The sequence below is a fragment of the Pieris brassicae genome, chromosome 11 (genome assembly GCF_905147105.1).
Source record: "Pieris brassicae chromosome 11, ilPieBrab1.1, whole genome shotgun sequence".
NCBI classification, from domain to species: domain Eukaryota; kingdom Metazoa; phylum Arthropoda; class Insecta; order Lepidoptera; family Pieridae; genus Pieris; species Pieris brassicae.
In genome coordinates, this window is record NC_059675.1 from 8,870,557 (window position 1) to 8,887,368 (window position 16,812).

General features: G+C 29.7%; 1 protein-coding gene across 2 annotated transcripts in view; it reads right to left on the reverse strand.

The window, feature by feature from the left end:
• LOC123716440 overlaps nucleotides 1-16,812 on the reverse strand; it is a 112,669-nt gene that overhangs the window by 38,374 nt on the left and 57,483 nt on the right. For both annotated transcript variants that reach the window (XM_045672201.1, XM_045672202.1), the window contains one exon: nucleotides 14,271-14,412. In XM_045672201.1, coding sequence (XP_045528157.1) covers nucleotides 14,271-14,412 — 142 coding nt within the window. The remainder of the gene's footprint in view (nucleotides 1-14,270; nucleotides 14,413-16,812) is intronic.

Consider the following 16,812-nt stretch of genomic DNA (forward strand, 5'->3'; position numbering starts at 1 on the left):
TGGCTCGTTAGTGTCAAATGTTTTGTCCTTTTGGACAGTCAGTCATGCTTGATCATTGCCCTGATTTATGCGAAGATATTGTTGCTCTATAAGGTAATGATGCCCACTGTATTGCTATGTCAGGAGTCTGCATCAAGTAATCAATGTGCATGTCTCTATTCTATATGAAGTATTGCTTGGTCATCAATAATATTGCAATTTTTAAGCTCATAAAGAGATCAATGGAAATAAAGTATGTGTATTGAGCTATTTGAGTCACGACCTCCTACGAATGATGGCTATTCTTTCATTCATTGTTCATGGAGTAACAAAAGATTGAGTATGTATGATATTGTAATTTTATTTGTAGCTTAGGGCTATGTAAAATACATTAAGAAAGGTCAGGTTTAAAGTTGTAAATACATATTTTTCACACATTGATTCTTGAATTTTTTGAAATTCATGAAATTGGTATCAGGCTGTTTATGTCTGCCTTATTTTTCACAGAAAATTGTTAGACATAGTGTCGCTGACTGTTTTTGTAAATATTGATGTCTTAAATAAAATTCTATTACAAATAATGGCCGCAGTGTACATGATATTGATTATTATTTGGTTTTGTTTTCAGGTTACGTTATTAAAGTTTTCATACGGATTCCTAATTATTATGTAGTCTGTGTTTATCAGATGAGAATGTAGAATATTAACGGTGAAATATTTTTTTCCAATCAGTCTTTTCAACTACAAGGAAACATTTCAATTTTCTATAGTATTACCTTTATATTAATCTGTAGTGGTTTCTCATTGGACACTTTCACTGTTATATAAAATATGCTCAATTATCGATGAAAGCCTACAATTTATACGATTTCTATAGTGTTCCGGAAAATGTAATTTTATTCAAGTCTCCTCAGTCGGCTTTCTACTTTTAAAATTAGTTTTTCTTATGTAACATTTTATTTATTAGATGTAAAGGAGGTATTTCTTTTTCTATTTTCTATTTCTTAAGGTCAACATAAAAGTCGATAGTATGGAAACATTGTAAAATGAGTAGTAAAATTATTTATAACACTTTCAATTGCCTTCAGGCAAACAACACTATAAAATCGGTAGGGACAGATCAAGGCTGTCTACTTTGATAAGCCTACATCATTTATACTTACCGATATTTACATAAATAATGCTCTATTTATTCCTAGTTATACATTTTGCAACGAGGAAAACTCCTGACAAAAAATGTAATTTTTTATGCACTTTTACAAGCACTGGACAGTGAGATAATTTAAAGTGATTGAGGGGATGTTAAAAATCTAAAAGTGCTAGTTTTAGTATTTAGATTATTTAAAAAACAGGGCTTTATAAGATGAGTAAATAAGTGTTACCCATTAATTATAGACATCTTCATCCAATCCTGAAAATCCTGAGATAAACCATTAATTTACGTACATATTATATGCATTTTACATAATATATAAATTAATCGATTTTTTCAAACAAAGCATTTTTATTTTTGGTTGTGAGAATGTTAAAGTAAAATTCTAAATATAATAAAATCAAATAACACCATAGAAAATGCAAGATCAGTATTTTGAACCAATTAATGAATTCCTAAAATTCTTAAGGCCAATAACCGTATAATAAATATTAATTCCAATTTAAAGATAAAATGGAACTAAAACCTTATTTAGGAGCTTTAGTTAGTCGATTTTGAGACAGTTATCGCTTGTCTTTATTGCAAAATGTCACATTTAAACGTCATTAAAAATTTATTAAGGGTACAAGTAACCGCAATTTTTTACACGAATTAGCGAGATATTTTTGGCGATTCTTAATACTGAAATAAATATAAAATACGAAAATCTTTTAATTTAATTAGAATAAGTTTAAAGGGATATTTTTTTTAAAATTAAATAACCTACTTAATAATATGTATATTTTTAGATCTTCGCTTATTAAATAAATTGAAATGATTGCGATGGCAACAAACATTATTTTTTAAATTTAAGCCGGATGTACCCATGTCATGTGCCAATCAAAGATGTATACATTTTATACCTTATAAGGCAAGGACGTTAGAGGTAATACAAGTAATTATATAAAGTAAATGTTGCCTTAGTCACATTGATTGCGTAAAAACGCATTACTTTCAAGTCTGTCGAAGTAAGGTTATATATAGAATTCAATATATCTATTTTAAGATAATTCTTGTTATTAAGTATGTATAGTGCCTAACTGGAAGTAATAATTAAGTAGTCCTGGGTCGTTTCCCGATTAATAATTTTATCGAGTTGATAATCTTGCCTTTAAAATTATCAATCGCCATATACAAATTTATAAATAAAAAGTGTACCTAGTGTGTGTATGAGGGTGTGTAGTGTAAAAACAAATAATCTTGTCCCTGACATATTAAATTATATTTTTAAAGACAAATGAATAGCATATTTCATATATAGTTAAGCTTTCACTTTCCCCGTTTCACTTTGTTTCGGGGCATAAGTTTATTATCATTTTCAATTATTAATCCCAACTTCAGAATATGACCAATATGTTCGATTCATAAAAGCTGAAAAGTGAAGATTTAAAAATGGAAAATGGATATCTGGAAAGGCATTGAAGGTAAAAAACTATATTTCATTCTATATAAGAAAGCCGAAGAACACTTAAATATTCATGCGCAGGTGTATACAATTCCGCATTCTTTTTAACACTATAATATTTTTGATGAATTGTGATATCTATGTCTATACAAATAGAGTCGATTATTAATTCAATGTGCAATTGAATGTTGCTCTACTTATACAAGCAGTTGGTTGTGTCCTTGTAGCCAAGTTTCCGTCTTCTTCAGATGATAGAGTGGGCTATATTAAACAACATTTATGAATAAATATTTTTATAATTTAACACTATCAATATAGTTAGAGCAAGCTTTAAGCAAACTAAATATAGTCAATGTTCCTTATAATATTTCATTATACCTCCATAATGTATTATAAGTTTATTAAAAACTCTATATTATTTTGTAATCACAACGGAAATTTTAAAAGAATTTGCAATAAAATATTGCAGGTAACTTATACTTGTGTATATTTCATGCATTATTTGTGTCCTACGTACGTAACTATCGAATGCTTAGCCTGAGTAATAGTATGATTAAAAATAATGAACCATATCAAGAACCTTAAAGAGACTCGCCAAAATCAAAGAAGTCATCGGTATTACATTCTTTGCGAGAAATAGTAGAAAAATGCATTGTTATGTATGGGATTTACAAAAAATTCTTTTTATAATTATAAAAAAGAATTTAAAAAATAAATCAGTGGTGCTACAACCGTTTTAGGTCTAGGCCTCAGATTTCTGTATCTATTTAATGAGCATTTGTTTATCCAATAGGCAAGTAGGTGATCAGCCTCCTGTGAATTGACGCACGCCATCGGTTTAAAAAAATATTACGGAATTACTAGGATACCTTTTGTTCTACATTTATCTTCTCTAAGTACCTTTTTAATCATAAGAGAAAAAATTTAAGCAGCGAGACATAGAATGGAGCTTTGAGCATGGAAGTTTATTGACGCTGGGCCGTACGAGTAGAATACATGGCAAAAAAATTATATTTCCGTACAGCCTCATAATCTTTCCTGGCAAATATGCGCTTTAAGGTAGTCATTACCAAGATCATCAAAGCCAAATTATAGGAGAGAAGTTCATAAACGAACGAAAGGAAAAGAAGAAGGACGTTAGCATTATCAAAGCTTAATGTAGTTTAATATAGTATTATTAGCTTGTGGTAAGTATCATTCTGTCAAAAAGTATTAGAGCTATGATTTAATTAACTAAATTGATTTTGGTGAAGGTCATTGGGTCAGTACCTGAAGTAAGAACTTGTTTCTAATTTATTTATTTAAGACTTTAAAGGGTCGGGCTTACAAGGTCATAGAGTATCTTTTTCGCACATCCTTAATTTTTGTGTGTCTATCTATCTATTTTGTGATATAATTAATACAGTATATAACCAATACAGTGGATACTGTAGTACAAGTATGTACCATCATCACAAATATAATAGCAAGTACCTATATATTTTTCTACTAAAAACAACTACTTACTGTAGTATTTTAATAAGCAATATGTGCAAGATACAAGACCTGTAAACGCTATTAGATTCTAAAACATTGTTTTAAATACGAAATACAAAAAGAGGATCAATATACGTTATCAATTCACTTATTTAATTTTAAAAATACCATGTAATGCTTTTTGTACTATGATCTTGAATAACTAAATATATACTTTGTAATATGTAAGATGAGATACAATGCAATCCGTTCACTTCGTTAGCATGTCTTAGAAAGGTCAGCCTGATGACCAAGGTCGCTCTACTTCTGATTGCCATGTTATATCATGTAGCGTGTATTGTTTATTGTAATTAATTTACATAAACCTTGGTTTTAATATCTATGTTAAATCAAAATAAAGAATTATAGATTGATCCCTCAAGAGTATGAGTTACAATGATTTAAAAGTATTTGTACATATGTAAAAATTTAATTTGTAGACCCCATGGTTATCAAAAGCTACGGCGTAGCATTGTAGCCTTGCAATGTTATAGAAAACTTATTACTGTAAATTTAGAGTATAAGCTGATGCATAGTTTAATTACACAGTAAATTTGAAAATGTACCTTTTTCACAAGTTCCTAGGTAAACAATAAGAATGGTCAGCGTAACATATGTATATGAAAATTATTGCGAGGAATTATTTTATATAAACATTAATTTTTAGTACGGTTACATACTTTGCTATTCTGAAGTTTGTATCAATAAATTCCCTAAATAGGTTAAAGAGAAATAATAGTGACAATGTAAGCGTGACATAGATGTGGTTAATATAGGATATAGATCTTTTGCTTCAGTTTAGTGTGATTATCGTCACGCATGCGTGGGCAGCGAAAGTTAGGTTATATAATTTGTCATACGACTATGTACAGCAAATTTATTTTCTGGTTTTAGTAGTATTGTATTTGAATTGTATTTCTTTAATATACGATCAACGTCAAAGTACAAGTTCATAATACAATATAACTTTTAAATTCAATGTTTTAACTGCACTTAACACAAAAACTTGCTAAGTTAATTGGAGCCTTGATAAATTGTAGAAAGGTTTGTTTTTGTTTGGCAAAAGATATAATAAGCGCAAAACAGGTGTGCGAAATAGAAAGTTGTTCTCTTCCTGCTCACTAGTTTACCTCGAATCATGCAAAACCGTAACAAAACTCAGTTTAAATATCTTGGTAAGAAAATAATTTAAAAATTGAAATGAATATTGAGTGATTAATGTTAAAGATTATAATTAATTATATTTAATTAAATACAACAATAGTAAACCCATGCAATAATTACAAAGCTTTAATAGTTTAGCTGAAATACCTGCGAAATTATTATCATTAATTACAAAAGTACGAACGAATTTAAAGAATATGGTAAATAATTAAAACTTAGTATGAAATAACGTCTATTAAAATATATTGTAACACAAAAGCTAACTGCAATTTTGTGTGCAATATACGATGCTATCGCAGTGCAACTTCATTGTTCAAGAGACGGGAATATATTGGCTTCTGTAAACATGATGAATGATTGATGGTCTTTATTTATACTCAGAATAATAAATCAAAGGTTTTATACTGTATGTTTGTGTGTTTTTGAAGTTGTACTTAAAAGTGGTGGACTATCTATATTTCATTAATCAAAGCCAAGAAAAATAAGTAACGCCGATAAATTCTTCTTCCCTTAAATTTCTGATTTACGACGATACGATTCACAGGTATGGTGTGTTACATAAGCTATATTTTATGGCATTAGGTAAAATTGTACGACATTATTGTAAAAAGTATAATTAGATACATTATTATTAGGATAATGATATCCAAATATTTTGCAGTGTGTGCTTTTTGTGTTCATAAGACTTCTCATGCTTGGTAAAAGTAAGTCTTCCTTTAAAATAACAACTTGACCAAGATATCGGTCGAACATATATAGTTACAAAGTATCTCATCACCTTACCTTACTAAACGTCTTGAAATGATTCAAGCCGAAGTAGGTAAATTAAATCAGATATGATAGTTGTCGTTGTGACCTTTATGATTAACGTAAACAAGATAATGCCAGATTTATGATTTTACGGAACTACGGTCTTATGAATTGATTATACAAAACGAGGAGTTCGAGCTTCAGACAAACGACTTTCACTTATAACACGCTAAAAAGTGAAACTGGTATTTCGATGTACCAAATTGCGACTAAATGGAGAAATGTTGTTTTTTCGTGAAACTGCCATTTCTGTATGATTATTACCACTGACCCTTTTATTAGTAATGTTTAAATTAAATTTTTGGAGGCCGTATTGTATTTTGCTATTCATAAAACAAATACTTTAAGATAAAATAGTAATAGTAAAATAGTAATTAGTTCAAGAGATGATGGACAGAGGCGAAAAGATTTAAGTTAATAAAGCTAATTTAGCTTTAATGAATTAAATGTACTAAACATAAATATTATTATTTCTAAAGTTATAAGTAATGTACACAGGACATAAAATGTCTGATGAATGGTTTAGTAAAATGTTAATACAGAAATAAAACTTAAATAGAGCATAACAAAAACTGAGAGGTGAAGCTGTCGCATTTTGCGAGCAGGTAATTTACCCAAGGTCACTTTAGTAATATAACAGGGATAAAGATAGCCATTCATTTCGGCCAGAATTAAAATATAGATCCTTTAAACATAAAAGAAAAATAAAAAGTCAGTGGTGCTTTAACCTCTTTTAGGTCTGCGCCTCAGTTTTCTGAATCGGTTTCAAGATTATTTTTCAATCTACGAGTAATAGGTAAGTAGCCTGTGCTCACACTATCGACGTTATGAGTCTAAAACGTCGGTTTCCTTCACCGTTCCACCCAATGTTAAATGGGCACATAGAAACCTATGATCTCAGAGATGACAGTCACACGCTGAAGCCACTAGGCCAACACTATTTCTTTAAACATAACTGATTTTAATGTTTTATTCTTTAAAATCCAACCAGTTTTTTATTTAAACGCTATTTTCATTTAATAGAATATCTGCCAAAAGACTTTGAAGTCGTTTGTTCTTAACTTTATGTCAATACATTCATAGTGGGTATAATTTGTATCATATTGAACCTGATCGAAAAATAATAGTATATAGGATATCAATTTTCTTAAATTATTTCAACGAACGTTCAACAAATATTAATTTACCATAATCTTGAAAATTATGCCTTTAAAATACATTAAGTGTAAACGTTATATGCTCATAACAGGTTTAGGTAACACATATAAAACCCTGATGCCTTTACCTAAAGTTTAATTTTTACCCAAAAAATAACAAAAGATATGGAAAATAACAAAAACAGTATAATTTAAAATTACGCACGCATATAAATATTAGCAAAATAATCCATGAAAGGGTTTGATTTGTTGATTGCAAAGAATTCTTAGTCATGCTGCATCGAAATCGCGTTTAATTTCTTTATGATGAGTCTCTGATAGTTTTTATTTTTGATTATTATCGTATCATGAAGTTTATATTCGAATAAACTTGAGCGTTGCGAATCATCCCTGATATTATAAAAGACAGGCATTTAAGATCATTACAATTCAAGAACAAAATGTTGGTATGATTTGCAATTATTTATCTGATTGTACAAAACAACTCGCGAGACCTTTAGGCATAAATCATAATAACAAATAATTGCAAATGGAGGGGGTATTTTTATATATTAGACATTACTTATATATCAAAAAAGGTTGTAGAGTAGGGATTATAAGAAAGAAGTTAGTAACGTAGGATTTTACAAAATATGTAAAATGACAACTACCAAAAAATCAACTATATAAAACACACAAGTTACAAGGCATTTTTTATTTATTGTAACTCTCAGCCTTATTAATGTTTCACGGATGTGGGAACATGGAGCCTGTTCGTGCAAGGACCCATAATTAAGGTCATCACAAGAATTGGGGAATTTTTTAAGATGAGCATACCTCAAGGCTCTATAATAATAAACTCATTATAACGTATTAAGCTATTTAGCAGAACCTTAATAAGAGAAAGAATGAAGCATGGCAAATTGAGCCATAATTATATTTTTAGTTTTTTATTAATATACAAATGCATTTTAGCGTAGAAATAAAAGAATCTTATTGAAGAAAGACCCTTTTTGTATTTCACTTTTATTTTTATAAGAGTTTTGTGTAATATAATATATTTATTTCCTTATTAATAAAAAATAAATCGCATTATCACTGAGTCACTGAATGGTATACGTCAAATGTAAGTAATAATTTAAGTTTCTAAATATATACTTGATAAACCCTTTCTATAAACCCAAAGTTACGTATAAGCGTTTCATTACGAAACCAAATCGATTTAGGTAACGACTGGGCATTCATTAATTCGCTAAACTTGGGTCTTAGACCTATCTAGGTTACAGCCTTAATGGATGGTTCGCATACATCATTAATCTTGAACGACCTTTCCTAACGTGCCATTACTTGCACGCATCTAAATATCAAAAGTGCAGTGTTGGAGTGACAAGCGACTTTCGACATAGTTATTTGTGAGTTGGTCATAGCTGAACCAATTATCAAATGATTTCAAGATACAATAGGATCTCGAATGAAGTTTGAATAAACAAATAGTTTCTCGGCAGTGTTTTAAATAGATTCCACTTTCTTAAACATTTTCTATTATGTGTATGTCACGGGCTGGTATTGGTATCGTCCCAAGTCCCACTAAGAAGTTATTTCACACTAATAACGGTGTTTTATAGATAAGTTGTTTAAACCTTTATTATTATTCATTTATATTGTTAAATGCTCAGTAAATATTGTTTATTATAAACCTCTATGAACTTTAAGTCTTTTTCAATAATATTAAATATGCATTGCGATATAGCTAAATATCAACAAGAGCCCTATACTTAACATTCATTGACCAATACAGTGATTATTTTGATAGCCAAAGTAACTGAGAAGTATATTGACGTACAATGGTGTAATAATTTATGTATTCCTTAGGTATATATTACCCAAACTTAACATAGTGTCTAATCTATAATAAATGGAGGCTGGCTATGACGGATTATCTTCGGACTATATTCTTGTGTGACTAGTATGACTCTCTTTCACGTAGCTCGATATAACTCAATACTTGTGGACAAATTTACTAATCACAAATCAATACACTTATTAATTTAAAATTTGCATTATATAACACAGACAAATAAAAGAGGAATGTGTGTCAATACCATCTATTACTTTACAATAGTCAATACTTTACATTACGTCACTGGCAAATGTCAAAAAGTGACCCGTGACAAAAAGCACCTGAACGCTCATTAAATTCATCAATACAAAATTGGGGTCAGCTGTCATTGGAAAGTATTCAACTATGTCATACATAATTTAAAACTATTGTTATTAAGTTATTAACATCTATTCGCTTTGCTGATTCTTGCTTTAAAAATTATCTATGAATCGTTTCATATCCCAATAGAGCATTAGGAAAAGCAAGCGGCTTTATCTTCATAATATTGCTATGGAATTACTAGAATTAGAAGTCACTGGTAATTTCATCAACATCATAACATGATATTTTATCATTTACCCTTTAGCCTAACCTAACCTTTTGTGTATTTTAACTTCCTATTTTTGTGCATATATTGTTACTTTTTATTTACACTAACATGAGGTAATATTTGTTTATTTATTTATATTTATGTTCTGATGTATCTGTGTTGATATTAATCATGTGTTCCTTAAGATCTTTGGATCCTTTTCCTCCATCGTAATCTAACCTTAATTAGCCTTTCAAATTCGGCGTTAAGAATTAACCTGTATGTATATGAATTAAACTGGTTTTATTAAGTACTTCGAAATAATGAAATTTGGCTTAATGTGTCAACTTCAGAACTTGTTGCGGACGAAACAATAGTTTTTTTTAACATATGAGTTCAAAGTCTAGTTATTTCCAACCTATTCGGTTCTCTCCATATGCCAAATCCAATTCATTTTAAACATGCTGTGATGAAGCTTACTGAAACGAATTTACTATAGCTGTCTCTTTCATGCAATGTAAAAATCGCAACTTATTAGCGTTGTTGCGCAATTCGCCCTCAAAATAACAACGAAAGTGCAATATTATCTCAACAATTTAGCGAACCGTCGGTTTCACTTTCGTCTCGCGTGCGGAGGTCGTTGGTTGTTTACCACAGAGTATAGAATCAATAGTTACTTTTATAAAAATAGACAGTTTCTGTTTGGTTTTAATTAAATTTGTATATTAGACATATTTTTAACATTTCGTTTGCCAGACGTTTCGTTTGATGTTAATATTGTTTCCATAATCATTTTCACAGTTACTGTTTTATTTATTATTTAAAAAATCTGATAGAGCAAAATTTTGTAATGTAAACGGCCTTAATAGGAGAAAACAAAAATAATATTTTACAACTGTTATTAAGTAAGCTATGGGCACTGTCGTGATTACAGCGCAATTAACTGTCTAACAGCTGTTAGGAACACGAATATGTGAAGCGGAACTCGTAGATCTTTGTTTCACAAAACACAAATAATTACCTTCAATGCTAGTTCACTGTTTGATACATTGAAGTAAGTTTAATTCAACCAAATTACAACACGAAAGTATGCGTGGACACTAAGCTATTTTAGTTGTGACATAACTCGTCATTAAGCTTGGAACAATAGCCTTGATATTCACAATGCTCCCCTAACCCCAAATTTAAATATTATTTCTTTAATTTGCAATGATTATACTCAATTTAGGTTCTATGGATAAAAATATTTTGACTAGTATTAGGAAAAATAGCGGCTTTACAATCCTCGTTCCTAACAGTATATAATATACTCTGTAATATATTTTTTGTATTAATACTTATACCTAATTTTTATATTACAAATTTTATTAAAGTAATATTTTTTCATTGTTACTTGTAATTTTGTTTTTTATTAATTTACGCACTCTGCACGCTCTAGTGTTTCTGTTTTTTTTCTTACTAGGGTTGCCGATAGCGATAAGGTCGCCAATTGCATTACTAATAGTTTACGTGACCTGTAATTGTTGCTCATTTTTGCGTAATTTTTTAGGATATATGTGAAAATGTGTAGTTCGGCGAAACCCTTGTAAATAAACAAATATAAGATCATAGTAAATGAGAAGTAGTGTAGTCATACAACACCATTGCCTAACACTTGTCGGAGAACTATCAAAATGTTTTTTTTTATAGTTCCCTATTGATTGCTATCAAATGCTAAAATTGCTGGAAATTTAAAGGTAAATTCCTAACTCCCATTTCCGTATGTTTGAAGATATAGGGCAACGGATACTAAATAGGATATTTACTTGTTATATTTTTAGTAAGTATATAAATGAAAACTATTTATCAACACGAAACATAGGCTGTTATGCAATTATATAATATTGTAATAAGAAATAATGTAACCTCGTCCTAAATTTTGTTGTTTCTCCACATTTGCTTTTGTTTTAATCGTTCTAGATCTAAGTTCAAAGCTAAATCGTGACTTGTTTCAACAGTTCATTTTAATGATTAATCAACTTTTCGATGGACATACATCAATAATCATTCGACTAGTGTGCCAGTGATTGTGTACGTGAAAAGATGATAATACAACACGTAGTCATTTTGACCTTTACATAAAAAGTTTACGAATACTCTTTAATCAATAACTTCACTGATTATTTATCTAAATAACAATTATACTCAAAAATTATATAAAACCATAGGAGATATATATATAATTTAAACATTAAAAGAGAACTGAGCTTTTAATTTTTAATTCTAAAAAAAGATCTTCTAAAGATTTAATTAATGTGAATAAATTGAAAAGGGTTCGACAAATGATGAAGTATTTTATGAAATGCATTTCATCATGTCAGTTTGAGTGAAAGCAATGCGTGAAATTTTGAAAGAGATTCAATCAAAAATATAAATCGCAATAATATTGCTGGGTCATTGAATGTATCGATTAAGGTTATCAATACTGTTAAGTTAACTGAAAAAATATTAAATAATGCAATCAAAAACATATTAAATATGTCTATGCGTCTGTTTAAAGTCATATTATAGATTAAAAAGGTTCTATACTAAGTTCTCACAATCAAAAATTCAAGTATTTTTTATAATATTGTTGCCACTATAGAGACAAAAGTAAAAATAACAGAAATATTAATCATTAACAAAAAAACATAATATTCATACATAGAATATTAAGATGACATATTTCAGTGCCTATTTTTCTCATAGAGATACATTTGTAATAATTTCGAAAAAATTGTCTCACCATATTGATTACGTTTTTATACACGGAAATGCCCAGTGACACCACAGACAAGAGGTCACGGATCAAGCGATTGGTTTTGTGATAACTTACAACAATTGTTTGTTGTAGCACGATTTATTCATTCAACCAAAGTTGACCTAAACATTTGTGCAACTTTGACATCTCTCACGAATTTTGTGAACTTTCATCAAGACATCGCTCTCGTATCAAATTGTGATTTTACGCCATTTTGTGCGCAAAAAGAAAGTAGTTTGTATGTCGCAGTAAAGAAGTTAAATCAGAGAGTTTATTGAATCTCTAGACAGTTAATTAAATGTCGATATTGAAGTCACTAGCATTATGATTTGAATAAAGCAGCGTCGAAAACGTTTAACTATCTGTCTGACCGAAAGCAAGCGTGTTGATTAACAATGTTGAACAACATGGTAAAACAAGACTCCGCCATGATTATTCCATTTGTTTTTGTGATTTCGGTGTGATCGTGAAGAACTGAGAGCTTGGATGTTCCGTGTTTTCTTTATTGTAAATGGTTAGGTTAGGTTAGTCTTGTTGCCTAGGAACGTTTAGGAAACTCGTTAAACGTTTCGTTCACTCACTTGCCTGACGGAAGTTTAGCGACTTGATTGAATATCGATTTCTAATTAACTGTCTGATTTAACTACTTTAGTGCGATATGTATATTTCGTTATTTTTCACCGAATTCATATCTCATTCGAAGAGGTTTTCGCGTATGTATATTGTGCTTCTCCATCCTTGGTCCAATCCTACTGGTGGACGAAGAAATTAAAAAAATCATTTTATTAATATAAATTTGTATTGAAATTAATATTTAGTTTTATCAAGTTATGATATGAAATAAAACATCTGTGTCAAAAATAATCAATTAAATAGTTGAATCAAAACGAAACGTATAGAAAGAATGGCAATGTTGCATGTTCTCACGTTCCTAATAAGTGTGTAGTCGGAAACACTCACAAAAACGCAATACTAGACAAAGGAAGCGAAAACGTAACACGGTGCTATGCGACATTCGTGTTTATTACATTAATTTGGCAATAGGCGTCTATTGAGATTATATAACTGACAAACAACGAATTTCGTTTTAGCACCTACTTACATAGTTTTCTCACTCTCTCTGTAAGTGCGAACAAAAATAATGTAAATAACTTTTTTCATTCCTACTAAGAACAATGATTTTATTAGTATTAATGAAATGTCATAATTGTGAATTCACTGCTGATATGAGAACTGGCCGTAAAATTAGAAGCATTTAATATGTATTTATTTATTGACGTTCGTGAGTATATAGTGTTATCTAAATAAAAAAAAATATTTTGAATTTGAGTATGAAACAACTCTAGTTAAAGTAAAATCTTATGCTTTCACTCGACCGAAATTCCGAAAACCATAATAGATACGTAATGATATTTTGTCTTTGGTAATATTAGAAACTGCTCCACTTATCGTAACTAACACAATCGTTTTTAACTATTATAATGGCCACCGATTGTCATTGAGTATAGTATTTGTCATGTGAACTAAACCGTAAAGCCTTCATTGATGTTTAGAAAGCTTTACTTACGGTATGTCTCTAATGATATAAAAGTAATTAGTAGTATTCTCTTGCTGTAAAATATTTTATAACAGGAATGAAGTATGTATACACTATCTACAGTTATGAAACTTGATTATAGTTGTTAAAAAAACCTTTGTAAATAATATAAATATATATCACAGTGCCTACTGCAAAATTACATTATTTAAAATGATCCATGAAAAATATTCAACAGATAAAGTAAGGGTTATGCTTTCATTATTTTTGATGCTTTTGAAAGTTGTAACGACATTCCCAAAGACAATGGTATCATATTTGTAATATTTACACTTAAATTACCTTATAAAGTTTATCCTTTTGATACCACACATCTTCCTCTTCCTCTTGCGCAAGCGCCTGTGAGAGGTCGTCACGTGAACGTGACAATATCCGCCGTCTAGACACCATCTCGCCACCCGTCGCCAACTCAAATGGTCCTAGGCTGTAACAATAAAAAAAAATTGATGATTAAAATGTTGTGAAATTTCATTTAATTCAAATTAATGAAATCTCAATATAACTAATAATAATTTAATATTAAATGTTATTTTTATAGAAAATATTCAATATGGTTATTGTATTAAGTTTTATAAATTAACCGTTATTATGGAGCTGAAATTATATTATCTATACCTTAACTGCAAGTACAATCTACTTCAACCAAAATCACAAATTAAGTGAAGAAAATGTATAGTTAAAATGTTCATTAGGTCTAATACACGTTCAATAAACTGCCTTATTCATAAACGTTAATTAATGTGCTTGTTATGGTCATAAAAGGTCTTCATTAACTTATGCGTATGCTATTAGATGAAGTTAACGCTAAATATCCATTATGATTCTATTTCGGGCCAATCGTCCTATTCCTATGTAAAGGGTAAAAATAGTTTTAAAAAATATTTATGAAATTAAAATAGCTATTTTACTTGTACTATAGAACCTTATCGTAATCTCAGCAATTTAATGACAAAACATCTCCCATCCAGAACTAACAAAGCATAATTTAGCCACGCTTCCTTCCGACTGCTAACAATGTATGGCATTGAGCCCGGCATTGGCTCGTATCTAAGATCGTACAGTTCCTTCCATTCATGTTGCGTATAGGCCTGTCGGAGAAAGCGTAGATAACTTTGTTCAGCTGCTACAGTTACAGGTGTTGATCGACGATTTATTGAACTAGGAAACTGTAGGATGTGTCTTTTTACACGATATATAGAGGATCTGTATTAGACGTAAATGGATGCCTTAAGAATCCGACTTGGTTTTATTTGTATTAAAGGTATTAAGTTTATTGTAAGCAGATTAGAACAAAACCCATTTATTCGTTATTATTTAAAAGTAGTTCATATATTTAAAAAAACATTTGTTATTTGATTTATAGCGAAAGCTTATTAGGGTTTAACATGATACTCTGTGAAAGAAGAATAAAAACAGGAATGCCGCATTAGAAGAGAAGATGAAATTCGCAGCACGCTCATGCGTAACGCGTTCATATGGAACTAGGTCGCTTCTGATGAGAAACAGTGGCATCAGTAGGTGGAGGCCGATGCCAAAAAGCATATATTAATATTTCATATGCGACATAATTGAACTACTAACATATCCATTTATATTAAGTGATTTTGTAATGAAACTTTATTTATGATCAGCTATGTATTGTTTTCTATAGCAATTTATATATTACTCGAGAATGGCTGGACCGATTTGGCTAATTATAATCTTGATATATTTGTAAAAAGTGGGAAAAAGATAATAAGTAAAGTAAAATACTAAAAATGACAATTGAATTTACCAATAAAAACTGTTCCGAGCTAAGAATAGTTTTCTTTTTTTAAATAAAAATATGACAGTTGGTTTTCAGATATTTATAGATGCCTTCAGTTCGATCTTTTTGTTAAGTTTTAAAAATGTTGTATTCAGTTTTGACACAAATATATGCGGATGATACGAAATTCCTCGGGTCATCCAGTTTCTAATAAAGGCTATTATTCTTATTGATCTTAAAATGGGTTATACCACAAGCAATGTTAATTCTAGCATAGATATCTTATATTTCTAGTTAGATATCTGAATATATCGTATTCATCAATCCAAACACCCAATTGATCACCATAAAAATATTTTAATCGAACACGCTGATGTCATCAATCATTTTAAATGGCTATAAGATGTATTACGTAATAGGATCGTAATAGGTGTACACCGTAACTCAGTCCCGTTTGCTGTATACTGACCTATATTCAAGAGCTAGGGATGTGCCATTGGTATCGACCTATATAATTATATCTTTAACTTTTTATTTTAAAAGCTAATCTACTAACAATGTTAAGTTATTCATAGTTAAATATAACCGTGAGAGTTTAGAAGTAACAATTATAAAACTGTCGCAACGATATTATAAAACTTTATTTTCAAATTAAAAAATATTTTGTAATTATCGTTCGTTTAAACTTCGTTTTAATCCAGGGAAGTATTTTTTTTTTAAGTGTCATAATTATAATAAGCTGTAATAAGTAAATAAATATTAAATCTCACTTTTAGGTATAACTACATACATATAATTACATAATTAAATGTATACTCGTACATCTAGTACCTTTATGAAATTTAGATCACGCCAAAAGTTAATCCATAGAACCCGAAACTGTAATCACAAATAAAATTCTACTGAAACTGTAAAAATCAAGCAAAAATTTAGCATATAAAAAGTTATAAAATCAATAAAAAATCAACTCAAAACAGTCTAAGACTGTCTGAACAAAAATAGCGAACCTTCGATAACCGTAGCACAACCCCGTTATGTCTAGAGTCACCTAGCGGGCTTGGTCAGCTTTTATACGTC